The sequence below is a fragment of the Suncus etruscus genome, chromosome 3 (assembly GCF_024139225.1).
Source record: "Suncus etruscus isolate mSunEtr1 chromosome 3, mSunEtr1.pri.cur, whole genome shotgun sequence".
NCBI lineage: Eukaryota > Metazoa > Chordata > Mammalia > Eulipotyphla > Soricidae > Suncus > Suncus etruscus.
Window position 1 is genome coordinate 134,667,110 of NC_064850.1, and position 27,300 is coordinate 134,694,409.

At 42.6% G+C, this 27,300-nt stretch overlaps 1 protein-coding gene and 1 non-coding gene across 2 annotated transcripts in view; one reads left to right on the forward strand and one right to left on the reverse strand.

Annotated features, from left to right (window-relative positions):
- Window positions 1-26,252, forward strand: part of MTCL1 (microtubule crosslinking factor 1) — a 124,309-nt gene extending 98,057 nt beyond the window's left edge. The window contains exons 10-15 of the mRNA XM_049770187.1: window positions 4,039-4,293; window positions 10,730-11,029; window positions 12,775-12,806; window positions 18,981-20,523; window positions 23,621-23,676; window positions 26,102-26,252. Of these exons, the coding sequence (XP_049626144.1) occupies window positions 4,039-4,293; window positions 10,730-11,029; window positions 12,775-12,806; window positions 18,981-20,523; window positions 23,621-23,676; window positions 26,102-26,123 (2,208 nt within the window). The 3' untranslated portion in view covers window positions 26,124-26,252. The remainder of the gene's footprint in view (window positions 1-4,038; window positions 4,294-10,729; window positions 11,030-12,774; window positions 12,807-18,980; window positions 20,524-23,620; window positions 23,677-26,101) is intronic.
- Window positions 15,824-15,949, reverse strand: LOC126005210 (small nucleolar RNA SNORA51). The gene has a single exon (XR_007494380.1). It is a non-coding gene; the product is annotated as a small nucleolar RNA SNORA51 (small nucleolar RNA).
- Window positions 26,253-27,300: the final 1,048 nt, after the last annotated feature.

A 27,300-nucleotide genomic window follows, 5' to 3' on the forward strand; every position in this document is an offset into this window, starting at 1 on the left:
CACCTCCAACCAGAGCAGAGAAGAGCTGCACTGGATATCTTACAATGTGACCATGGTTTGGAATATCAGACTTTAGTTTTATCCCTCGAAATCCATAAAAGTAGCCTCACTTCCTCCATGGTGTATGCTTTCTTATAGCATTTCTCTGGGTTTCTTCTGGCTCCTTGATTGTGATGAGGGAGGAAATAGCTGTGCATCCTGGTTAATTTTGTTCCTAATTTTGTTTTTTGTTTTTTGTTTTTTGGGTCACACCCAGCAGTGCTCAGGGGTTACTCCTGGCTGTCTGCTCAGAAATAACTCCTGGCAGGCACGGCGGACCATATGGGACACCAGGATTCGAACCAACCACTTTTGGTCCTGGATCGGCTGCTTGCAAGGCAAACGCCGCTGTGTTATCTCTCTGGGCCCTGTTCCTAAATTTTATTTTGAGATAAACCATATCATTTATTTACTTTTTTGTGCATTGGCTAGATTATGAAAGAAAATCTTGCCCATTGAGGAGGCGTCTTCCAAACATTTCCTCTACACATGACAGATATGCCTGATAAACAGCTCAGCTATCTTTTGTTTGTTTGTTTTGGGGTCACACCCAGCGGTGATCAGGGGTCACTCCTGGCTCTGTGCTCAGAAATCACTCCTGGCAGGCACAGGGGACCAACTGAGATGTTGGGATTCGAACCACCGTCTGTCCTGCGTTTGCAAGGCAAACACCCTACCGCTCTGCTATCTTTCCAGCCTCAAGCTCAGCTGTCTTGTCTGCACCTCACTTCCATCTGGTCCAGGCACACAGTGGTGGCAGGTAGCAGATAGATAGCAAAGCACAAGGCTAGGTCACAGAAGGATAGAGCCACTGCCTCAGTTCTGAATCCTACCTTCTGGTTCTCACCCCCTGCTCCCTGACACCTGACATTTGCCCCCTACTTCCTGTCTCCTGTCGGGAGATCCCCATTTGATGCCCCCTTTTTTTTAGTATTCAGGCTGAAGAGTCTGCTCTGGAGTAGGAATCACTAAGGGCAGCTCCCTGATGAGCTGCCTTCTAATATATTTTATGGAAGGAAGCGACCTCCTTTTAAAGACTTTACATGTAAACTAAAGAAGGGAAGGCATAATCTTTGGTTCCAGCCCATTTCAAAACACTTTCTCTTTTGTTTTAAAGGAACCGGATTTTCTCCCACATATTTGCTGCAAATAAAACCTCAGGGAGTCACCAAAAAATAAAGAGAGGACTCCAAACATAGATACCAGATAGTAATAGATCAAAATGATTCATCTTCAAACCATTCTATCTTCTGTCCAAAAAAGTTTCTTAGACATTTGTAATTCAAAATTCTAGTTTCAAGAAGCAACTTGTGGGCTCATGCTGGTCTTTTTATAATATCACCTTTTACCCTGAGTTCTAGCTAAAGAAATATTTTCTCTTAGTAGAGGCCAGGTTGAGTCTATTTCCAATTCTGTGATGTTTGTAGTTGACTCCTAAGTCAGATTTTGTTCTAAATACCAAAAATACACAAACAGGATCTTTTTTCTTGGTTTGCTTATTTGTTTTGGGCTGGTTCACATTAATCATCAGCACTCAGCAGCTACTCCTGGTTCTGTGCTTAGGGGCTCATGAAGTGCGGAGGATGGAATCTGGGCCTCTTGCATGCAGTCTGTACTCAGCCCATTGACCTAGCTCTCCAGTCCTATGTCTATGAATATGTATGTGTCTTCGTTTTGTTTTGTTTGGGGAGGGATGTTGTCACCCTTGGCAGTGCTCAGGGCTTACTCCTCGCTTTGAGCTCAGGAATCACTCCTGACTGTGCTTAGGGAATGATATGAGGTACTGGGGATAGAACCTGGATCAGCCATGTGCAAAGTATGTGCCCTACATGCTGTACTATTGTTCCGGCCCATGTGTAAGTGGGGGAGGGATGTCAGTTAAGATCTTTTTTGAAGGGCTTCCAGTACAAGATTCAGACAATGGCTGTAATTTATAGTTGTTTGAGAAGTGACTGCATGATCTGTACTCTGTGGCTGTCAGAGGTTGTGGGCATGAGAGACATGCTATTCAGCTTGACAGTTCTAGGAAGGATTCAGAGTAATGATTCTCAGAGGATCAAAGGGAGTGGGTAGGAACAAAGAGATAGCACAATGTTAGGGTGTTTGCCTTGCACGCAGCCTACCCAGGATGGACCTGGGTTCGATTCCCTGCATCCCATATGGTCCCCCAAACCTGCCCCCAAAGAGTGATTTCTGAATGCAGAGCCAGGAATAACCTGGGAATAACAAAGGGAGTGGGTATATGGAAGAGAGAAAAGGTGTTTTCAAGAAACAAGGAATTTTCTAAGAAAAGCAAGGGAACACCTGAGGGTCAGAGGAATGAGAGAAAAGAATGGATGCAAGAAAAAAGTGTTCAAAAATCGAAACTAAATCAATCAAAATATATCATGAAACCAATCAGATTCTATCAAGGAAGTCAGTATTTGATTTGTATTCTAAAAAGTTTTTCAGTAAGCTAGTGTGCATGCTTCATAAGCAGATGACTGGATTTGATCCCTAGTTCCCAGCAGTCATGTCTCTCCCCAAGCACCTCCCCAACAACCTGTGACTCTTGAACATTGATGAATAACCCTCCCCAAATAATTCTATATTTAAGATAAAGAATGAGGGGGGCGGTGAGGTGGCGCTAGAGATAAGGTGTCTGCCTTGCGAGCACTAGCCAAGGAACGGACCGCGGTTCGATTCCCCCAGCGTCCTATATGGTCCCCCCAAGCCAGGGGCGATTTCTGAGCGCTTAGCCAGGAGTAACCCCTGAGCATCAAATGGGTGTGGCCCAAAACAAAACAAAACAAAAAAAGATAAAGAATGAGTAGAAGTAAGATTCTTCTGATGTCGAGTGGGTATACTTATGTTCACTAATCTTGCTCTAAAATTATGTTCTCCAACAACAGTATGTACACAATTTCTACCTCCATCCTTTCTGTCCTTGCTATAATATATTTACTATTACATGCTCTATAAACACTATCTACATACAATCATTTTTTTTAGCTTTAGACAGTGATATTTTAAAGTAGTTAAAAGTAGGAAATTAAATTACAAATTTTCCTCCCTGTATTGTTTCTAGAGTTCTTCATATGGGGGATGTATCTATCTGCTGGCATCACCCCCCTTTTCTTGAAAGCAGCTTCTGTCATTTCTTGAAGTACAGCTCTGTTGACAGTGATTTGTTTCCATTTTCATTTGTTAGAAAGTACTTTTCTCTCCTTCATTTTTTTTTTTTTTTTTTTGGTTTTTGGGCCACACCCAGCGGTGCTCAGGGGTTACTCCTGGCTGTCTGCTCAGAAATAGCTCCTGGCAGGCATGGGGGACCATATGGGACACCGGGATTCGAACCAATCACCTTTGGTCCTGGATCGGCTGCTTGCAAGGCAAACGCCGCTGTGCTATTATCTCCGGGCCCTCTCCTTCATTTTTGAAGGTTATGCCCTTGAATGCTCAGTTCTATAGAGGTTGACCTTTTTCTCCTTCAGTCCTTCAAAGATATAACTCCAGTATCCTCTGATTTGCAGAGTTCTGCAAAGTCTGCCCATCCTTATTAACTCTGTGTATACTGTGTCTTTTTCCTCTTGCCTCTTAGAAGTTTTCTGTTTGGTTTTCAGCAGTTTGAATATGATATGGCTAGCTGGCTTATTTTTTTTCTTTTCTTTGACTTGTTTTGATATTTACCTTCTAGTTTTTTGACAAATAGATATTATAGACTGCTAGGTTCCATGGCTGCTTCACCACTAGGATCCATAAGGAATAAGGATATGGGGACAAAATGATATCTATCAAAGAAGGACAGGCAACAGGTATGTAACTCACATTGGCAGTGAAATGCAGAAGCAGGCTGTGGAAGCTAAGTGGATTTGCTGCTTAATATTTTATGTGGTGATGTCAGTTGTTTCTAATTTGTACTTTTAATGTGTTCTTCCATAAGATCAGCCACATCTTGTCTTAAATGTACTTCCGTAAGTAACTGATAAACATGAGACTTTTTTTTTTCTCCTTTTCCAGCTGGAAGGGAAGACTGAAAATAACCTGGGGGAACCAAGCTCCACCTTGGACAGTAAAGGAGCATTCAAGAAAGAGAGAGAGACCCACCAGAAGCTACTGGCTGATAGTCATGGTGTGGTCATGGACCTGCGCTGGCAGATCCACCACAGTGAGAAGAACTGGAATCGAGAGAAGGTAGAACTTCTTGACCGCCTCGACAGAGACAGGCAGGATTGGGAGCAACAAAAGAAGGAACTTTTGTGGAAAATAGAGCAGGTAAGGATGTGTTCAGAGAAGCAGGGAAGAGTTTGGAGACCATCAGGCCCACTGGAAATCAGAATATTTAAGAGAGGGGAAAATCACTTGCTCAGAGGATAATCATCAAAATATTTTACAAGTTCCAGAAGAAAAAGAATATACTGAAGACCAGTTTTATGCTTTTTCATGACTTGGGATTTTTTTTTATTGCAGTTTGTAGGTAACTTTTTCGGGGGTGTCTATGGGTGGGTGGCATGTATATGAGTAGAGGTGGAGAATAAATTCTTAAAGGAATTTGAAGACAATTTAAAGATCAGGTTATTTCAGGTTTTGTAAAGTAATTTCTGCCCCAAACTAATTTTGTCATTTACACTCTAAGCTGGTCACAGTGACTGCTCCAGTTTGAATGAAATTGCCCTCCATTAGGAGAGGAATTGCTGAATTAAGTTGTACATCAGGCTTTAGCACCTGCTGTGAATGTTGCTGAGCTATGATTAGATTGGACAGTTCTTATGGGAGGAAGTGGATTGTCTTCAGCTAAACAAATGATTCAGACCCTTAGAATCTGGGGAAGATAGAGTTCTTTTTTTCCTCCCCAACTAATTATTATCTGCTAAGCATTAGACTTAGGTCTGTTTCTATAGTTTGGGACCATGTTACCTTAGTGAGTAAATTTTCACACTGGGGGGGCTAGAGCAAGAGAATAGTGAGCAGGGCGCTTGCCTTGCATGCAACTGACCCAAGTTCAATCCCAAGTACTCCACATGGTCCCTTGAAGTGATCCCTAAACACAGAGTGAGGAATGTCACCCAAAACAAACCGACAAAAAAAAAATTCACATTAGGCCAGATTGTACTCGCATGTGCATTTTCTTTGTTGCAGCTGTCACACATGAGACTTCAAAGAAAGATACTAAATCAGTAGAGAAGAGAGTTTCGGAAAGGCAATCTCATTATTCTACCCATATCACCATGGAAACTTTTAGGAAAATGTGCTATTATCCTCAGACATGGCATCTATGCTAGGCAGATATAATGGTGGAGACTGATTTCAGCATTCGGTAGAAAAATGAGGAAGGGATGGGGAACAGTGTGATAAAAAAGACCAGCCCTCTTTGACTCAGATACTGTTGATGAAAGTAAAATGCATTTCACACAGAGAGAGGTGACATTCTTCCAGGTTTAATTATTCACACCATCAAGTCACCATGTTGACATTTGGTATGCCACATTTCAGAATTCTCAAGTCTATCAGAGTAATGATTGGCCACCTCTGCATAGCCTACAAATGAAGCACTAGAGAAAAGACTTTCATTTTAGATCTCTTTAGTACTTAGCTCTTTTGGAAGAGATCAGGCATGAGATAGGAATTTGGAGAGTGGACATATCCTGTAATTCTTACAAAATGCTCTTGGAGACACCATGTCCAATTTTGGTTAGACAGTACTACAGTCACTCCAACCAATCTGTTACCCTTTGACCTTCCCTCCCAGATCACTGACCAGGCCTTGTCCTGCTGTTGGCCTGTCACTATTGGTCCCATTATTGTTCTTCAAAGCATCCCATCGTCTATGAGCCATTAGCTAGTTGCTCAACATCAGTTTGGAAGTCAAGCCTTGGCTATCAGTTAGGCAAGTCGTTACATGTTCGAGTTTGTTTTTTGAATGAGTAATTTTGAGTAAGATTAGCAAAACATTCTATTCATCTTTCAAAGCATAATGACGTTGGGATTAGCAGTCATCTCACTTTGAAACTATATTCTGGGGGGAGGGCAGAGATATAGCACAACAGTAAGGCATTTGCCTTGCATGCTGCCAACTTGGAACAGACCCAATTCAGTTCCCAGCATCCCATATGATCCCCAGAGCCTGCCAGGAGCGATTTCTGAGCACAGAGCCAATAGTAACCCCTGAGTGCCACCAGAAAAAACCCAAAAACCAACCAACCAATCAATCAAAAATAAAGTTTGTTTTTCTTTTTTAAAGAGACTGTATTCTGGGAATATAGAACAGGTAGGGACTGAATTTCCAAATTATCAATATGGTAAACATGGCTAATAGTCTAGAAGCTTCAGTCATCAAAGTTGATGTCATTGAGCATATGGATTCCAAACACATGGGTTTCAGGCATCATCTGTATCTGAAATCTGGGCCATGGACTTTTCATTGAAGTTTTCAAAAGAAGCCTTGTTACCAGTGACTGCTGGGCAGATCTGCATTTGTCCATATGTAGTTGAAACTCTCTAAAGTAGATGTAGGTCAGAGATGGTTCAAAGGACTGAAATACATGTTCTGCATGAGGGGACCCAGAGTTTAATCCACAGCACTGCATGTTCCCCTGAACACCTCTAAGGGAAATTCCCAAGAACCATGCTATGTGTAATCCTTAAGCATTGCCTGTGTTACTCAAAAACCAAAAAGATAAAAAAATAAATTTATTTTGGAGCCAGAGATAGTATAGTGGGTAAGGCATTTGCTTTGCACATGACCAACGTAAGTGCAGTTCCCAGGATCCCATATGTTTTCCTGAGCACTACTAGGAGTAATTCCTGAGTGCAGAACCTCTAATCATCACCAGGAGTGGTCCCCAAACCAAATAAACACTTAATAAAATAAGTTTGTTTTGCTTTTTGGGCATACCCATTGGTGCTCAGGTGCTACTCCCAGTGTTGTACTCGGGGATCATTCCTAGCAGTGTTGGGAACATATGTGGTACCAGGGATCAAACCGGAAATGATTTGGGATTTGGAGATGAAAGAGACACTAACAGAAGGTAAGGTGCTTGCCTTGTACATAGTCGACACAACTTTGAGCCCCAAAACTCTATAAGCCTTCATAAGCCCTTCAATAATCATTGCTGAGTGCAGAGCCCCGAGTAACCTCTGAAAACCGCCAGGTGTCATCTGAAAATAAAAACAAAAACAAAAAAACACCACCCAGAGTCAGCTATGGGGTATAACCAATACCTTAACCCTTTGTACCATTTCTCTGGCTAAAATTAAATTAAAATAAATAATGAAATTTTAAATCTAGACTTTCTTCTAAAAATACTCAGCTCTTTAAATGAAGGTTTTCATCATTCTCACTGCTCAATTCTAAAAAATTGGAAGAACAGTCAAAAGTATTTGCTGCAAAGAAACTTTGCTGAAGTGTGCTTGTAAATTTTATTTATCAGATACTGGGCTCCTTGTTTATTTAACTCTTTATCAGATATTTCAGAGATAAGTAAAAGATAAAAATGTAGGTGGACAGCCTTTACAAAGGATGCTCTTGACTTTGACAACTTGGTAAGCCTGTACTCTGATAACCCAATACAGCTGGAGAAAGAAGTAACACTAAATCCATTTTCCACTTTCTGAACACATGCTTCATACTTGTCTGGTATCAGTGAACTCCTACAGAATTTCTGTGCCACATGAGGCATTATGGTATATGATGAATGACTCTGGAAATGTGTCTGGGGTCATCCAACACATATCATCTATCCTATTAACATCTCTTGTCTCAATTCAAATGTAATCAGGTAGTAGTTAACTTTTATAGAGTAGCACTACATTTCCCAGGAATTGTTAAGTTCCCAGCTAACTGGCATATAAGACAAGATTTGCTGCTCTACTAAAAAATTAAAGAAAATTTTCTAGCCATTCCATTCTCCTTCCAAGATCTCCTTCCTTAAGTCAACTAACGGGAAAGACCATTCTAGTCAAACCTTTATTCTTTGAACTCCTTTAGGAAAGAAGACATGCAGGAGAGTACTGTTTTATCCTGTATTATTTGAAATGCAAATAATTTAAATTTTAAATTTTTTAAATTTTAAAATTGTCTACTGACCTAAAAAGTTGTCTTACTGCAATATTCTAAGGACAGTGGAGCTGGAAATCTTATACTCTTAAGTATCCATTATTCTATTACAGCATCCCAGAGGCATCTCAGCAGCAAAACCTGCCTGCTAAAACCATTCCAATTCATTTTTAGGAAACTCAACACTCACCAGCTTTACTGAGCTTTGCTTCTGGCTGCCTGGGTTTATTTTTGAAATCCTACTTTACTGACTTCTAGCTGCTTGTTTTTACTCTTTTCTGTGCTTATTCTTACCCTCTCTTCACTCACACCTCAGTGCACATTTACAGCTTCAGATGTGATTCTTGCATTTTAATTCCTTGCCCAAAATAACTTGGAAATGATTATGTGTTGAAACCAAATTGCACTGACATGCATTAGATGAACACAAAGAAAAGCTTTCTTTTTTGTTATCCATTTGTTTTTTAGCAGCATCTTTAAGAAAACTTTGAAAGGATTTTAACTTTGGGGAAGGAAACAGAACAAAGCTCAGCTGAACCCCCAGAGGGACTCCAGTTTATCCCCAAATTCAACTGTGTTCTTGCTTCCAACGCTCATATTTAATTTCTGATAGCTTGGTTCACCTCATAAAATCAAGATAATTATTTGAGACTTCAGTTCTATCACCCCAGATATTATTGATGATATGCATGACACGATTATTCCCAAATTATGAAATAAAGGTCCAAATTAGGAGACAAAAATACAGTTTGGGAAGATGTTTTGTTAAAACCAAACCAAAAAAGGCGAAGTAGTTGATATATTTCCAAGGTAGTTTGACAGTGTCCTGGTATTGTCTCAGCACTTGTGTATTAAAAATCTTTCTTCTGCCACCCATTCAGGTCAACTTCAAATGTCACTTTAGTCATTCAGATAATTAACTTGTTCAAAAGAGTGATCAATGTGGTGATGTGTGTGAGCATATCATTCAGTAAGACAGGTAGGTGGAGAGCTCCTTGCCTCTCTCTCCCTATTTGGAAAGGAAAGCAGTAAGGAAAGATCTCCAGAATAGAGGATATGTAGGCATTCAGGTTACCTGTGGTGTGTCCCCCATCTTTTCCTGCCTGACTCGTGACTTCTCATTAGTCCCTCCTAAACATCATCTCCTCAGAACTGAAAATAGACCAGGCATTTATCTGTGTGTCTCATACTGGAAGGTGTTGGGCAGGCCACTCACTCAAAGGAGCTTTGTAATTGACTTTATACCTATGGGACCCCCATGGTTCTTACCTAACTCAGGAGGGAGAGATGTGCTGTCCTCATTTTCTCCCCAAATCTTCAGCATTTACCAACCTAGAAGTGTTTAGAGCCCCCTCCTTCTGATTTTATGATTGATTTTATGGTGTTAACTTTTATGGAGACTTCATTGCACAGGCATGCTGATTAAGTCATTGATCTCATACGGGGTTGAACTCAACCTCTAATTTTTCTCCCTTCCATGGAAACCAAGGGATAGAACTGAAAGTTCCAATCCTTCCATCACATAATTGTTTCTCCAGACAACCAGTGCCCATTTTCAAGTGTGTCTCAAAGACTACATTACCATAACAAGAGATTCCTTTATCCCGCTCAACACAGAAATTTCTAGGGCTTGCAGAGTCATTGAACTTAGAACTGTGGTGTCATTAAAATATCTACTTCTCTTGTTAATCATAGTATTGTGCCAAGTCAGGTCAAGAGTGTAACTATAAAGTATGTGTTTTGTTTTCCTTTTAGTCTTACCAGATAGTAAATTGCCTTTACAGATAAATTTTATTTCTCTCAAAGTATAAATGTTTTGGACATCAAATGATTATTAACCCAGTTTAATTACTTGGATTGTATATGTATAACACTGTTCCAGATGTTTTAGGTCTATTTAGAAAAATGAAATTCACTCTCAAAGACTTATTATCACTGATGTATTCTATTCAGTGCCTTAAATTCTGGATAATTACTAAAGTTCTAAATGTGTTACTTAACTATGTTAATTTTGTTTGTTTGTTTTAGGTACCATTATTTACAAAGCTTTCAATAATAGATTTTCAGGCATACAATGTTCCAAATTCACCATATCTCCATCCACTCTTCACCCATGTCCCCAAATTCCCTCCCAGACCCCACCTGCCCCCTCAACATACACATTTTTAGATTTAACTATTTGGGTTCTGTGCTTACAGTAGTGTTGACTCATGATAGTTTTTGTGTTATTTTTTTTAACAAATGTGTCATTTTCTATAAGCACAGTACTCTAAGTTGTACATAATTATAGAAGGAGTCAGCTCAAGTCTGGTTCATGGATATTTCCCAGTCCAGATTTTGAATTTAATTTTAAGAGTATTTACCGCTCAGTTTTTAAAATGGGCCCATATGTAATTTCAGTTTAAGTCCAAATTGTGAGAATTATGGTTATTTGCACAGATAGAAACAAATTTTCTATCTGTTGAAGCTAACCATTTCGGTAAGTAATACAGGGTTAAGGTCCTTGCCTTGCACACAGCCAACTCTAGCTGAATCCTGGTACTGCATATTGTAATATGAGCACTTCCTGAGCACTAAGACAGGAGTAAGCCCGAAGCAATGCAAGGTGTGGCCTAAAACTCTCCCCTAATTGTTTTCATTTTTAAAACTCTCAAGTTGCAGAAAGAAAATAGCCCCCGGAGAAGTGGCACTTTCCTCTGTGACCAAAAAGAGGGCAACATTCGCCCCTTTGCCCAACCAGGAAGTCCCCAAGTGCCCCAACCCATGACAATGTGGTCATGTGCAGATGCTGACTCCACCACATTCGAAGACCATCCCCTGTCCAAGCTGAAGGAATCGGACAGATGCTCTGCCCGGGAGAACCTCTACCTAGATGCCCTTTCGTTGGATGACGATGAGCCAGAGCAGCTACCAGTGCGAGCACCGCACATGGAGTTCAGGAACTGCCTCCCTGAGGTTAGCCTGGGTTTCTCACCAATGAACAAAACCAAAGGGTCACCAGGAGTCCAAGTTTTATCTAAAGGGTTTCGGAGCTTTATATATGGTCCCCTTTGCATTGAGTAAAACTGTAGTTTTCACAATGCCAAGATTTTTGCTTGGTGCTTCTGACCTCACTCTTATGTATGCCCTGTGATCCTTTTCACTTTGCCTTCCTTGTTATTTCCTTGTTGGAAATATAGGACTCTTAAGAAAAGGTTTCACATGTGAATGGAAGGAATGATTGTTCTGCAAAAAAAGTATATGTTCAATTTCTCTTAAAATCATAGCATAATCTTTGAGTCAGGAAACTTATTAATAACCAGAAAAAGTTCTGTTTGAAAGGAATTATCTAACATTTGGAAGTAGCAGGAGTTCAAGAGGCCCAATCAGGTTTGTTCAGTTCTTATATGGCAGTAGCAAATGTCACTCGCTACTGACATGCTATAAATATCTTCTTCAATAGAGAGCAGGGAAAATCTAGTGCTTAAAACCTTCCATATGACAGAGCAGCAAATAGGTGAACTGGGTCCTATGCTGACATTTCTGTGTCAGAATGTGACATTTTTACAGTTATTCCTTTCTTAAACCTGAATTTTAAATTTTTATTTTAATAATCATTATTTGCACATCAATTTAATAATTATTTTACCTATCATATATAATTATTATTAAATAATGTAGATATTATATATATGTAGTGAAATGATCTCTACAGTTAAGTCCAAATAGCATCACCATGCAGAGTTGTAATATTTTTCCCTCTCCTAGCTATTTTCAAGAAGGTGGGAGATTAGATAAACGTATAAAGGCCAGCCCTCTTGTTTAACCAACCCCAAATATTTTCTATTACCTACCAGTGAGGTCAAGCACCTTTTCCTGATTCATATGCACTTAGCAGTCAATCTGGTTTCATCTAGGGGGTGGGAGAGAGCAGTACAGTACAGTACAGTGCAGAGAGAGTCTATCTCTGTTCTGCACAGTCCAAACCCAGCAGCAGATACATGGGGAAGGGGTATGTTTGTCCCTCACCTTGTAGTGCATCACAGTGTCACCTGTTAAAGGCTCAGGAAATTCTGGCACTTACTTCAAGACTTTATAAGCATAAGAACTATATTCTAAAAACAAATTTGCATTCACTTTGTTGCCTGCCATCATATAGTTCTCAACCTTCTTCAGGGTTGGGGGGTTTGTCTCATTGGCTCTGTGCTGCCGATTCTCACTGTCAGTGTTTTAAAGGAAAAAAGCCCTCATGCCTGAAGATGTGGCCCCCATCTAGAGCAGGGAGCAAAGGATCATTAATCTTCTAATGTACTCTCTTACCCTTAATTGCTCTCTCTCCTCTCTCTTCTCTGTCTCTGTCTCTCTCTATCTCTCAAAAATCAAACTAGGTCACTAGAAAAGCTGGCTTTGAAATTCATGTTGTCCGTGAGTCATTTGAGGAGACCCATTTCCTACTAGACAACCAATATTTAGGACTGGTTTTTCTCCCTCCTGGCTTCTCCCTGGACTACAGAGGCTCCAACCCCTCATCACGCTGTGGGTTCAGATTTATTATTGTACTTCAAAGGGCTTAGTTGCAATTCCTGACCAAAACCTGACCCTCCTATACATTTCATAGGATATTTCCTTCGGGCAGACAGCAAAGCAGATCACTTAGTACTTGGAAAGCTCCTAAGCAGCAAGAATTAACTGATTCAAATGCAATTACTTTTTTCCTATAGGAAGAAGAAAATCACAAGGGAAATCTTCAAAGGTAAGGAAGATCGATGAAAATAATAATTGGCTATTGAAATGAAAACATTTTTAGCCTGTCTTGCCACTGTCATCTATTGTAGTACTCTCTTCGAATGACTTAAAATAAGACTTCTGATAAGTGGTTGCTATAATATTAGTCTTATTTTCATAAGGTATTTCTTAATACAATTGCTATTTCTTAATAGCAATACAAAGGCCATTCCTGTTATGTACACCTATGTTTGGGTGTTCTGTTCACATATGTTTGGGTGTTCTGTTGTGATTTGCTGTTAGTCATAACTGGATTATTGTGTTTAATGGTTTTGAAAAGTTCCCAGTAACATCTGTTTTATTTAAAGTCTGGGAAAAATTTCTACTGATAGCCTTTGAGACATTGTATGTATTGTGTATTTAAAAGTTCTAGTAGGGGGCTGAAGAGTTAACTCACAGGCTGGAGCACATCACTGAACGGAAGGCTAGAGTTTGACTGCTGGTGCTACCTGATCCCTGAGCACCAATAGGACCTACTCCAAGCACTGAACCAGAAATAGCCCTCAAGCACTTCCAGGTGTGAGCCTAAAACCAAAAAATCATAAAAACCCCTTCTAGGAATATTTACAAGCAATCTCTCAATAACAATCTTTTTTTTTTTAGGGAGGATGGTTTTGGGCCACACCTGGCAGTTCTCAGGGGCTTCTCCTGACTCTCTGCTTAGGAGCCAGTCTCATTCAGTGCTGGGGTGGAATCAGGCCTCCTGCATGCTTGTTATCAGCCTATTGAATTCTCTTTCTCTGGCCTTTTCAATAGTAATCATGGGGGTAAATGTAAATTTCTTGCTGTTAATTACTAATCCCATTTTAGTTCAGGTGTGTGATGTATCATTACCATACTTTTATTTTTTTTAAATACCATAGATGAGTGAACTATTCTGTGTTACTATTAGTGTAACTAATAGTGTAAACTATTCTCTTTCCCTCTGACCAATTTCATTCAGTATAATCGTCTCCATGTCCATCCATGTATAAGAAAACTTCATGACTTCATTTTTCCTAACAGCTACACAGTATTCCATTGTGTATATATACCACGTTTTCTTTAGCCACTCAGCTGTTGTTGGGTCCCTGGGTTGTTTCCAGATTCTGGTTATTGTAAATAGTTCTTCGATGAACATAGACATGCAAAGGGCATTTTTTATTGTGTTTTTGTATTCCTAAGCTATATCCCTAGGAGTGGTATTGCTGAATGATATGGGAGCTCAATTTCCAGTTTTGTTGAGGAATATCCATATTGTTTTCCAGAAAGTGTGAACTAGACAGCATTCCCATCAGCAGTGAATAAGAGTTCCTTTCTCCCCACATCCCCAATAGCACCAATTATTCTTGTTTTTCTTTTGTGTGTGATGTGTGTCAGTCTCTGTGCCATGAGATGATACCTCAATGTTGTTTTGAGTTGCTTGCATCTCCCTGACGATTAGTAATGTGGATATTTTTTCACTTGCCTTTAGATGATCTGTATTTCTTCTTTGAGGAAGTGTCTGTTCATTTCTTCTCTCCAATTTTGTATAGAGTTAGATGTTTTGTTCTTGTTAAGTTCAGTCAGTACTTGGTATATCTTAGATGTTTGCCCCTTATCTATGGGTATTGGGTGGGTAGTTTCTTCCATTCGGTGGGTGGCCTTTGTGTCCTAGTAACTATTTCCTTTGAGGTGTTTAATGTAGGCCCATTTGTTTATTTCTTCCACTTGTTTAGACAATGGTGTTTCCTCCTTGAAGATGGCTTTAGTCTCAATGTCATGGAATGTTTTGCCTACATTTTCTTCTATATACCTTATGGTTTGGGGTCTAATATCAAGGTCTTTGATCCAGTTTGGGGGTTTTTGTTTGCTTGTTTGTTTGTTTTTTGGGCCACACCCGGCATCGCTCAGGGGTTACTTCTGGCTGTCTGCTCAGAAATAGTTCCTGGCAGGCACAGGGGACCATATGGGACACCGGGATTCAAACCAACCACCTTTGGTCCTGGATCCGCTGCTTGCAAGGCAAACGCCACTGTGCTATCTCTCCGGGCCCTTTAATCCATTTTGATTTGACCTTTGTGCATGGTGTTAGATGAAATCCAAATTCACTTGTTTGAATGTGACTGACCAGTTGTTCCAACACCACTAGTTGAAGAGGCTTTTCTTGTTCCATTTTGTGTTTTTACCTGTTTTTCAAAGACTAATTGATTATATGTCTGGAGAACATTCTCTGAATACTCAACTCTGTTCCGTTGATCTGAGGGTATGTCTTTATTCCAATAGCATGCTGTTTTAATGACTATTGTAATACAATTTAAAGTTGGGAAACATGATACTCCCATCTTCTTTTTCCTAAGGGTTGCTTTAGCTATTCATGGGAGTTTATTGTTCCAATTGCATCTCAGGAGTGTTTGATCTCTACTTTGAAGAATGTCATGGGTATCTTTAGAGCAGGGGTCTCAAACTTGTGGCCTGTGGGCCGCAATCGGCCCTCCGTACAACATCTTGTGGCCCTGCCCTAGAGGAATCTTTTTTTGTTTTATTTTGTTTTAGTTGTTTAGGTCACACCCCCCAATGTTCAAGGCTTACTACTGACTTTGCACTCAAGGATCACCCGACTTTGCCTCCTGTGGCCCGCAGGTAAATTGAGTTTGAGACTCCTGCTTTAGAGGATTGCATTAAATCTGTATAATGCTTTGGGGAGTATTGCCAAGTCTTCCCAATCCATGAACAGGGTATGTGTCTCCATTTCCTTGTGTCCTCTTTTATTTCTTTCTTTTTTTTTTTTTTTTTATTGATTGGTTGGTTGGTTGGTTGGTTGGTTGGTTGGTTGGTTGGTTGGTTGGTGAGCCACCAGCAGTGCTCAGGGGTTACTCCTAACTCTGCACTCAGAAATCACCCCTGACAGGCTGGGTACTGGGTACCTGGAATTGAACCAGGTCCCTCTTGGGTTGGCTGCATGCGAGGCAAAAGCCCTACCGCTGTGCTATCTCTCCAGTCCCACTTCTTTTATTTCTTTTTTTTTTTTGTCCCCCAATTCACAATACAGACCAGGCCTGTGTTGAGGTGTATATTGGGTGCATTTACTGTACTTCCTCTTTCTATACAGTCAGTGTAAAGAACACAGCCTGTGGTAAGAATTGGGAGACCTTATCTTTTCTTTCTTTTTTTTTTATTTTTTAATATATATATATATAACCTTCACCAGTGCAACATTCCCATGACCAATATCCCAAGTGTCCTTCCTCCCCACACCACACAGGCCTGTACTCTAGACAGGCTTTCTATTTCCCTCTTTCAGTCAGATTTTGTTATGATAGTTCTCACTGTAATTATTTCTGTGACTGCACTAAACGATCCCTGTGGTGAGCTTCATGTTGGGAGCTGGGCCCTCCAGTCCTCCTCTATTTTGTCTCTGAGAATCATTACACAAATGTTTTTCATTTTTCTCAAAACCCATAGATGAGGGAGACCATTCTGTGTTTATCTCTCTCCATCTGACTTATTTCACTCAGCATAATAGATTCCATATACATCCATGTATAGGAAAATTTTATGACTTTCATCTCTTCTGATGGCTGCATAATATTCCATTGTGTATATGTACCATAGTTTCTTTAACCATTCATCTATTGAGGGGCATCTAGGCTGTTTCCAGAGTCTGACTATTGTAAATAACGCTGCTATGAATATAGGTGTGAGAAAGGGATTTTTGTATTGTATTTTTGTGTTCCTAGGATATATCCCTAGGAGTGGTATAGCTGGATCGTATGGGAGCTCAACTTCCAGCTTTTGGAGAAATCTCCATATCACTTTCCTCAAGGTTGGACCAGACAGTGAATAAGAGTTTCTACCAGTAGTGAATAAGAGTTCCTTTCTCTCCACATCCCCGCCAGCACTGCTTGTTCTCATTTTTCCTGCTGTGTACCAATCTCTGTGGTACCTCATAGTTGATTTGATTTGCATCTCCCTGATGATTAGTAATGTGGAGCATTTTTTCATGTGCCTTTTAGCCATTTGTATTTCTTTTTTGTCAAAGTGTCTGTTCATTTTTTCTCCCCATTTTTTGATGGGGTTAGATGTTTTTTTCTTGTAAAGTTCTGTCAGTGCCTTGTATATTTTGGATATTAATTTCTTATCTAAGGGGTATTGAGTGAATAGTTTCTCCCACTCTTGGGCCATACCTGGCAGCATTCAGGGGTTATTCCTGGCTCTGCATTCAGAAATTGCTCCTGGCAGGCTTGGGAGACCATATGGGATGCTGGGGATTAAACTCCAGTTTCATGCCTGGTCATCCACATGCAAGGCAAACACCCTACCACTGTGCTATCACTCCATCCCCTAAAAAAATTTTTTTTTAATACTTTGGTTTGTTTTGATCACACCCGGCAGCACTGAGGGGTTACTCCTGACACTGTACTCAGAAATCCTGGCAGGCACAGGGGACAATATGAGATGCTGGGAATTGAACCCAAGTTAGTCTCACACAAGGCAAACACCCTTCCTAAGTGCTATTGCTTCGGTGCCCCAAAAAATGTTTAACTTTGGTGGGGGGGCTTGGGTCACACCTGGCAGGCTCAGGGGTTACTCCTGGCTCTATGCTCAGAAATTGCTCCTGACAAGCCCAGGGTACCACATGGGATGCCGGGATTCAAACCACCATCTTTCTTCATGCAAGACAAATACCATACCTCCATGCTATCTCTCTGTCTCCAAGTTTAACATTATTTTAAAAAGGCAATTATTTTATTTCTCTACTTCCAGTGTTTATCCTTACAAAAATTTTACACAATTTTTATTTTTATTTTGTTTTTTGGGCCACACCTGGTGATGTTCAGGGATTACTCCTGGCTATGTGCTCAGAAATCACTCCTGGCTTGGGGGACCATATGGGACGCTGGGGGATTGAACCATGGTCTGTCCTAGGTCAACCGCGTGCAAGGCAAATGCCCTACCACTACGCCACCACTCCGACTCCCAATTTTACAAATATTTACACAAATATTTGGATTGACAAAATCAATATTCAAACTCTCCTATGAACAATATGAAGACATTTGAATCTATGTTCCAAGTGTTGTCAAATATTATCATTCAAAATATTTTTTCAAAATATTTTAAACCTTAAAGATTAGTCATTATATTTTCCTCTTCTAGTAAATGTTTACTCAAGTATGCACCCGTATAGACACATCCTCACAAAGATTTTACCATGAAGCACTCTAATTTCAAAAAATTAAAATTAAAAAATAGTACGTGAATTAAAGTGCTAGTATAATAATAAATCTACCTCCACATACTGCATTGGCCTGCAAACTCACTATTACTTTAGTTCCCCTAGCTACACCCACTGACTGAAGCGAAAGATGTGGAGAGAGAGGAGAACTAAGCTCTGTAGGTGGATTTGGGCAGCACTACATGAACATTCTGCTTGACAGTTTGGGGGATAACTTGCCAACCTGATCCAGTCTTCCTTTTTCCACCACCTCCCATTTTGTCTTTGGAGAAGGTTTAAGTAGGCCAATGTTGCCAGTGGTTCAAAAGGCTTCAAGGCACTGTTTTATCGTGTACTCTGGCTTGCCCACTCCTGTAACCTTTGGACCTGGCCCTGGTGTCTACCTTGGGCATCTGCCATGTTGCCTGCAACTCAGAAACTTCCAGCAGATTTTTTTTTTTTTTTTTTTTTGTGGTTTTTGGATCACACCCGGCAGTGCTCAAGGGTTACTCCTGGCTTCATGCTCAGAAATTGCTCCTGGCAGGCATGGGGGACCATATGGGACACCAGGATTCGAACCGATGACCTTCTGCATGAAAGGCAAACGCCTTACCTCCTTGCTATCTCTCCGGCCCCAACTTCCAACAGATTTTAAATCAGCTGCTTAGCTGTGGCTAGAGGCTCTTGGCTACCTCCTGTTTTCCTTCCTCCAGTGAAGGAGCACAGGCTGACATGGAGCCGTCCTCCCTCCAATGGGTTGGAAGCCTTAAGCCCCAACTTCTAGTCATTTCAAAAGCATATAAAGTGATTTCCATTCTTTTTAGCACCTAAGGCAGTGCTGGAGACCAGAATCCCATGGAACACCCATGGGGGGAGTGGGGAGAGTTGCAGAAGGCTCAAGTTGTGTGGGAGTGGGGACAGCCCCCTGTGCATAGCTGCTAATGACTCCTCTCTTGCTTTCCCCAGAGCGGTGTCAGTGTCCTCCATGTCTGAGTTCCAGCGCCTGATGGATGTTTCTCCATTCCTGCCGGAGAAGGGCCGGCCAGCTGCCAGCAGCAAAGAGGACGTCACTCCACCCCTGTCACCCGACGATCTCAAGTACATAGAAGAATTTAACCACAGGAGCTGGGACGAGAGACCCCTGGAGCCCTGGGCAGACAGGACCGAGGGAGGGCGGGAGGGGCAAGAGGGCAACGCACCTGAGCCTTTCACTGACTCCACCTGGTACCTCACCACAAGCGTCACCATGACCACAGATACCATGACCAGCCCTGAACACTGCCAGAAACTGCCCCTGCGAAGCCATGTTCGTACTGAGCCTTCGGGCTTGCGGGTGCTGCACAGCCCACCTGCCGTTCGCAGGGTGGACAGCATTTCAGCCGGCTGCGAGGCCAAGGGACGCACAGAGCCCGACAGCCCATTTCCTACGAGCAGGGCCCGAGGGGGCCTGGGGGATGCCAAGGGAGGCCCATCCGAACATGTGCTCAGCAGGTGGCCCAGTGCCCCCTCTAGACATCCAAGGGACTATGTGGAGGGAGGGTTCCACTCCATCGACGGTTCACTCTGCGCTCCCCTGGCCTTTGCCTCGCCTCTGCACAGCTTGGAGATGTCCAAGAACATGAGCGATGACATGAAGGAAGTGGCTTTCTCAGTCCGGAACTCCATCTGCACGGGTCCCCCGCAGCCGCAGCTCAAGGACATGGCCTGCCAGACCAACGTGTCCAGGAGCACAGGCACACAGACCACCCAGACCGTCAGCGTCGGCCTGCAGACCGAAGCCCTGCGTGGCAGCGCCGTCACCAGCAGCCCCCACAAGTGTCTCACTCCCAAGGCCGGAGGCGGTGCCACCCCTGCATCGTCTCCTTCCCGCGGACTCAGGAGCAGGCAGGTGGCCCCCGCCATCGAGAAGGTGCAGGCCAAGTTTGAGCGCACATGCTGCTCCCCCAAGTATGGCTCTCCAAAGCTGCAGCGCAAACCCGTCCCCAAAGCTGAGCAGCCCATTGCAAGGACCTCCGTGGGGCTGGCCCAGAAAGGGTGCAGTGAGTCGGCCTGGGCGCGATCCACCACCACGCGGGAGAGCCCGGTGCACACAGCCATCACTGACGGCCTCTCCAGCCTCTTCAACATCATTGACCATAGCCCCGTGGTCCAGGACCCCTTCCAGAAGGGCACTCGGGCCACCTGTCGTTCCCGCTCAGCAGAACCCCGGGCCGAACTTAACCCAGGCCCTGAGACATGTCCCAGTTCCCGGGGTCGGTCACCCAGCCCCATTGGGGTGGGCTCAGAGACGTGTAGAGAGGAGGGTGGGGAGGGCACACCCGTTCGGCAGGACTTGTCGGCGCCCCCAGGTTACACACTAGCTGAGAACGTGGCGCGCATCCTCAACAAGAAGCTGTTGGAGCATGCCTTAAAGGAGGAGCGGAGACCGAGCCTCCACGGCCCCCCGAGTTTGAGTCTTAACAGTGACAGCCACACAGAAACGGTTAAAGCTGAACCAGAGTCCATGGAGGTAATGAGTGCCAAGCATTCCCCTGCCACCCTCTGACTTCCCCATGTGAAAGCCAAGCATTGCGCAATGGCCTTTGCTTGCAGGCGTCCTTGCCTACTGGTGAGTTCCTGCCAGGAAGGAGATGCTGATTTTCAGGAAGAATGGATTGGCAGGAACACACTGTGACCTAGTCTAAGGAAAGTGCCATTGTCCTGTCCTCAGTGATCTTCTGAGGACACTAAACTGACCTTTTCTTAAAGAAGGAGCTCGGGATTTGATTGATTCAGTTCTTTTCTAAGTAGTCTAAGTGACTACTATTGTTAAGTGTATCTGGGCCTTTACTTGCAGGTTCATCTGTCCTCTAGGAATTTTCTTTTCTTACTGAATCTTCTTTTCTTACTTAATTATACTGTGGTGCACAAATGTATGCACCTCTATCACCAAAGTGCCCAATAAAAGCATTTTAGATATTTTTGCAAGGACAGGACTTTCCAGAAGCATTGGAGGACATTGGGGGTGGTGCCAGGATCTCCAGTACACTGGGGACTCTGTGCACGCCAGGCTTGTGATCCAGTCCTCTTAACTCTGGCCTGTTCCCAAGGAATGTTCTTCTCAGGACAATTGGACAGAGAGGTGGGGGGAGAAGGGACATTTGAAGTGCCAAGGGCTATCAGTGAACCTTTCCATGGTAGAACATTAGATAATGCCAGGATGGATTCTAGAAAATTATCACATCAGGAGCCTCACCCAGACTGACTGAGTGTCATTGTTGTCTTCAGGACATGAAGCCAAACCCTCAGAGTTACCACAGATCCCTAGGCAATAAAGCCATATAAGACAAGATCACAGTCCCACCTTCATACATGATGGTGTGACTACTGGTGCCCCTTTATACAGCACATGCTCTAGAGCAGGGGTCGCAAACTCAATTTACCTGGGGGCCGCAGGAGGCAAAGTCGTGGTGATCCTTGAGTGCAAAGTCAGTAGTAAGCCTTAAACATTGGGGGGTGTGACCCAAACAACTAAAACAAAACAAAACAAAAAAAGATTTCTCTAGGAAAGGGCCACAAAATGTTGTACGGAGGGCCGGCCAAGAGTTTGAGACCCCTGCTCTAGAGCATGTAGCCCCATGTCATTCTGTCTATCCTCACATTATTAAGTCAACCTTAAATTCTCTTTTGGCATGTGAGGTATTGGCACTAATCACTTGAGAACGCAACTCCTAGGGTCCAGAGACCACTCATCGGTTTGAGTGCAGGCTTGCATGCTAGAAGACTGTGTTCAATTTTGGCACCACATGTTTCCCTAAGCATGACCAGGTATAGCCCAACATCCTTCTCAAAGAAAAAAGTCCTTTATTCTAATTCAAAACTGAACAGTTGAATATACCATTGGAGGTGAGAAACATAGCGGTGCCAGCCTCATGGTTCTCTTGCTGGAAGTCACTTTGAGTCTACAGAAAAAGTGTTGCTTAGTAAGTGATCTCTGTGGTCTTGAGGGTGAGTGGTCTGGATGAATATATTCCACAGCAGTGGGTTCTATCTAGTCCCATGAATTCTCCAGCAGGTGCTGAGGTGAGAGGAGAGAAATTTACCTCTGTGGTTGTCACTTCTTTCTCCCCCCACCCTGCCCCTGTGACCTGGGTAGCTCTGACTCAGAGGTACAGGATATAGGAGAAGGTGTATATCCCCATGGACTGTTCATCCTTCAACCCACAATTCCTTTCAAAAGGAAATAATGATGAGTAGTTTGCCAAATTAATATTTAACTCAAAATACAGAGTTTAAACCATGTGAAATTGCCCATGACCTACAGAAATGATACTGCTCTATGGTTCAACCTGCCATCAGATATCACCCACATCATTCCAGAGATGTGAATCACTCAGTTGTTCATGTGTTAGAGGAGGATATATAACTGGGTTAAGGGTTCTTAGGAGACAAGTTGGGCAGACTTCTGTTATCCTATCACACAGGTAAGTAGCTGGTGTCTATGGAGAAAGACAGAGACATTGAGAGAGAGCAGCCCTGCTTTCTTAGGACTCTGTCAGAATCCTTTAAGATTAAGCCTTTGTTCAAAACCATTAACTGAATCTATTAAACTACATAGAATTAATGCTTAGGATCCTCCAAATGCCTTGTGTGTCTAACTAAATGTTTTCAGTTTGTGATAATATAAAAAAGGTTTGATGACTGAATCAGAGCACTAAGATATGAAAATGATTGGAACCCACTTTAGGTTCTCTGTGAAGTGTCTAGATTTTCTTCTCTCTCAGTGCACTTGATATCAAGAGACATTGGCCAATCTGCACGGTTTCTGATCCTGTGCAGGGCATTTGTTGTCTTTTTAAAATATCACAGGCTCTTGTTTTTCTTTTCTGGAGCAATTTTGCTTGTTCCCAGTGCCAGTAGAATTATTTCTGACTGATGTGATTTGGATGTTAGGCTGGCCCTGTTACTCCATCAGCTTTGTAAGATTAAGAGGTTTCCTTCAAGGTCTCCAATATCATCCTGATTTCCAAACCTGTTCCAAGCACTCATTGTGGACTCACTTCCTAAATCTGCACTTGAACTTATAGACCCAGGGTTGACATCTGAGTCCTGATGTTAGGAATGTGCCCAACAAAAATACCCTCTCCCTCCCTCTGTCCAAACAGTGACAGATTCCTCCTCCCTCTCAAAGTCTTAGTGCGCAAGCATTGATGCAGAAAAATGACAAAAGCTGGAAACACAATATTGTTCTTCCCTCCATGTCTCAGTGCTGCTTACGGGGAAATTTTTCAGCATAAGCAGCAGTTGTTTCATCATTTAACTAAAACTGGTAGTTTAAAGGTCTGTGTTCAAGCATAGTAGTGCCCATCACAGGGTGTCAGGAAGTAAATGCCAAAGGGCAATCTGAGGAAAGATAGAAGCTTCATGCTGGCCTGGCAGATGCCCCCTGCCTTTTGTCACTTGGCAGGAGCCCAGAGGCCCTGCCCGGGTTTTGGTGGGAGTTTGTGTATCTCTAGCATGCTGAACCTGGAGCTGCCAGGTAAACTTTAAACCTGGACTGTTCTTTTGTACGAAGTACTTTGCAACCTACTTGCTTTTCTTTTCTTTTCTCTGTCTGTGCTGTCCAGAACCAAACTGTCTTACTAACCACCCCCTGGGGATCTAGCCTGGCCTGCCTCACGCCGTAAGTGTTCCGTTCTAGTCCTTCCTTCTGCACCATCCACTTCTGTCATCTGTGTGGTTCAGGATTGGCACCTGATACTCAGAAATGAGGTCAAATTGTCCCAGGCAGACGGGCTTCATCAAGGTGGCTGCCCAAACTCAGGAGTGCCCATCTGCAAGGACAGATTGGTGGCCTGGCCAAAGCAGAGTGGTGATGACTTTCCACAAAGCAGGCTCTTAGGTGATGGTAGTCCCGCTGTGAGTTCCCTCTCTGTGCAGTTTGCAGTCCATATGCTCTGTGCAGTCTAGAGAGGATGTTGGAGAAGGGATAAATTTTGGCACAGAGGTCTACCTGGTGGAGATGTTTGAGCCATTTGCCCCCCCCCCCAGTCTCTTCCTGTTCTCCAATATTTGGGGGGCATGTTCACTGCCACATGCTGTAATGAGGTGTGATCATAAACTAGGAGATTTCTCCTTGATTCTCAACATCTCCATGATAAGAAATCAATTTAGATGTTTCTTGCCCTTACAGGCAGTCACCCTAGGTTATATCAGAAGTCTTACATAAATACGGGTTGAACAAATAATAGCCATTCTGGCTCCGTATCCTCTTGCATCACTGACTAGCCGTGAGCAAGGACAGTCTTCCCCTTCAGCCCTGACTAATGTGCTCAGCATAGGGCTGTGGCTCACCAAGATGGAAGAGATGCCCCATGAAAAATTATAAAGGAAAAATCTATAAGGCCATTGCCCCAAAGTTCACAGGTTCAAATGTCACACACAGGCTGCTCCCATGGCTACACAGGCAGAGCCCTATTGTATTCTAGTGTATTCTAGTGTATCATTGTGGAACAGCTCTGGGGAGATCATGTTCATACACCCTTTTCTCTTGTAGGAGGCACCCAGCTGCATGACAGAATTCCCCCACTTACTCAGACATGGCGGGGGAACCAGGCCACAGTAGGCAAAGGAAAAATCATGCACACAGCAGCCTTACAGGACATGGACCTCTGCTTTCATGTGTCACAACACACAGCAGGCCACATAACCCAGCATTTTTAGAAAACATACCCCATAATAACACCACACACTCAGTTTCATGTCATCAGAAGGCATAAAACAAGTCTCTTCGTGCCCCGATGTGAGGCGAGGACACATCTCCAATTTATGAGTTTTTCTGTCAGAGCTGGAGTATTGCCTGGTGAGGTATTTCTGGTTGTCATGGTTGTTGTTAGTTTAAGCATTCTGAGTCAGCTTCTTCCTCTTCACATGGGCAGCCACAAAGGAGGGGGAGCATTGAGTGTTCTTCAGGGAGAACACTCCTTTTCTAAAGACTCCCACAGAAAAGGCAGGGAACCACCTCATTTTATTCATCTTCCAGGAACACCTCCTCTGTGGGTGCTTTTGTGTCTCACCTTCCATCTTGGCTCTCCATGTACCAGTGCCATCAGCAGTACTAGCTGCTATTCACACCCTGCTTACTGATCATGCCTCTTTCTGGTTTTTGTCAACACTTGTCACATTTCTCCATCCTCCAACTTGCATCCTGCCTGGTTCTATGGGTCTTCTTTTTGTCCTTTCTCATTGTATTAGATTTCCATCTCTGATTTTCTTTGTTTATCATTAGGGTGCATGGGGTCCACCCCATAGAACCTGCTGGGTTATTTCTCATGTTCCAACTGTTGGCATTTCTGGTGCCAGGTGCCAAGTGTGGGTTCCTGGTTTCCTCACATGAGAATGGATTCCACGTTCTTTAAACAAGTAGCCATGGCCCTGAATAAGTGAGGGTGATGGGTGGCTTTTATAGGGCTGTGTGTCCTGTATCAGCTGTTCTTGGGATGAGTCAGATTCCATAGCTATCACCACAAATAGTCATTAAAGTCTGCTAGATCTAAATTACCATTCTGCCAGCAGTCTTTTTCCATATTGTGGGAGTTTGTTTAACCCACTGCCAATCAGTTTGGGATAAACAGCCACAAAGTTCATTTGTTCCATGTAGAGTCTTATTGCTGATGCTGTTGGATGACATCACAGATCTCATGGAACCTCAACAGATCAACGTATATAATGATGTCACTGGCTTAGAGGTCATTTGAGAAAGTTCAGATGATGGGGGACCAATTACATTGGGAAAGACTTGGCAACCAAAGTCATATTGCTTCCCCACTTCTAAGGCACTCTGTTAGCATTCCCACTTCATGGCATTATCACAATTTAATCATGATTCAGTCATTTTCCTCATTGTTCATTGGTCATGCATTGAATACTTACCATCTTTATTCATCTCCAGGAGCAAAATATTAATTAGCATGCAATAGAGTTGCTCCTGGTCTGTTACATTTAACTCAAGTTTGTTGAAACGTGTTTAGATGGGGTGGGAGGGTCATCCCCTAAACCAGCAGTGGGTCTTAAATAACTCTTATCTTTCTCTTTTCTTGACTTTGAAGGAACTACCTTGTTCCGCACTAGCTCCTTCCCTAGAACCCTGCTTCTCCAGGCCCGAAAGACCAGCAAACCGTCGACCTCCATCCCGTTGGGCCCCACATTCTCCCACTGCCTCACTGGCTCTGGTTCCTGGAGACCCAGCCTTATTGGAGGAACTGGGAGATGAGGAGCCACTGGGGGAGAAGCCCCACCTGTGACATGATGCAAGTTTGCATGGATTATCATGGAATAATTCACTGATTTGCAAACCCGACACCATCGTCATCAACCAAATGCTGCCCCAATGGAGAGATCCAGTTTCCTAAGGTCAAAGAATGTTTAAACACACACACACACACACACACACACACACACACACACACACACACACACACCTGCTGAATGTTCAACCTATGAAACAGATGTTTCAAGAATGAAACAGTAAACGTGCCTGTAATAACTTAATTTTTTCATAGCTCAGAAAACTATTTTTGTCTCCATCTTTTTTACACACAATATATTAACAATAAAGGGTAAATAAGATATAAATAAGTTTAAGGTATAACTTTTCAAGATGTACATTTTAAGAGATTCTGAACTCTCACGCTCCCAAGACAGACTGCTTCTCTTCCATTTACACTTTTTTCATTTTGATTCATTTTTCTTTCCACACTGAATTTGACTGTTTGTAAGTTTATTTCATTTGGTCAGTGTTGTTATTTTCTGAAGAATCTTTGAAAGGCTCCTGACTTTCTGAGTGGATGAACTCTTTGGAGTGGAAAAGCCATGAAACCAATAGACAAGAAAGATACCCTATGAACTAATTGAAGGGGAGACAAGCCAGAACATTGTTGAAGGTACAGAGTCCTCAGCTAGACTGACAGAATCTACTGCATAATCCACATATCTTACTTAACTTGCACGTCTTCGGGTCCGAAGCACCAGGGTGCATGTACATACTGCTACTGTGGTCTCCCTATCACCTCTGTGTAAGTCTGTTCACTGTAAGATGTTGTGACGCCCTTGTCCTGAATTTTCACTGTTGCCCTCTTACATTGATGATGCAATCACCATGGCATTTTTAAGTTATTGTTAAAGAATTAACTGGCAATATACAGTGTTTACTCAGAATTTTCTTGCTTAAAGACAAACACTACAAAATGTTGTGAGGATACTAAATTGAAATAAGGGATGATGTCTCAGTCTGTACAGGATGACAAAG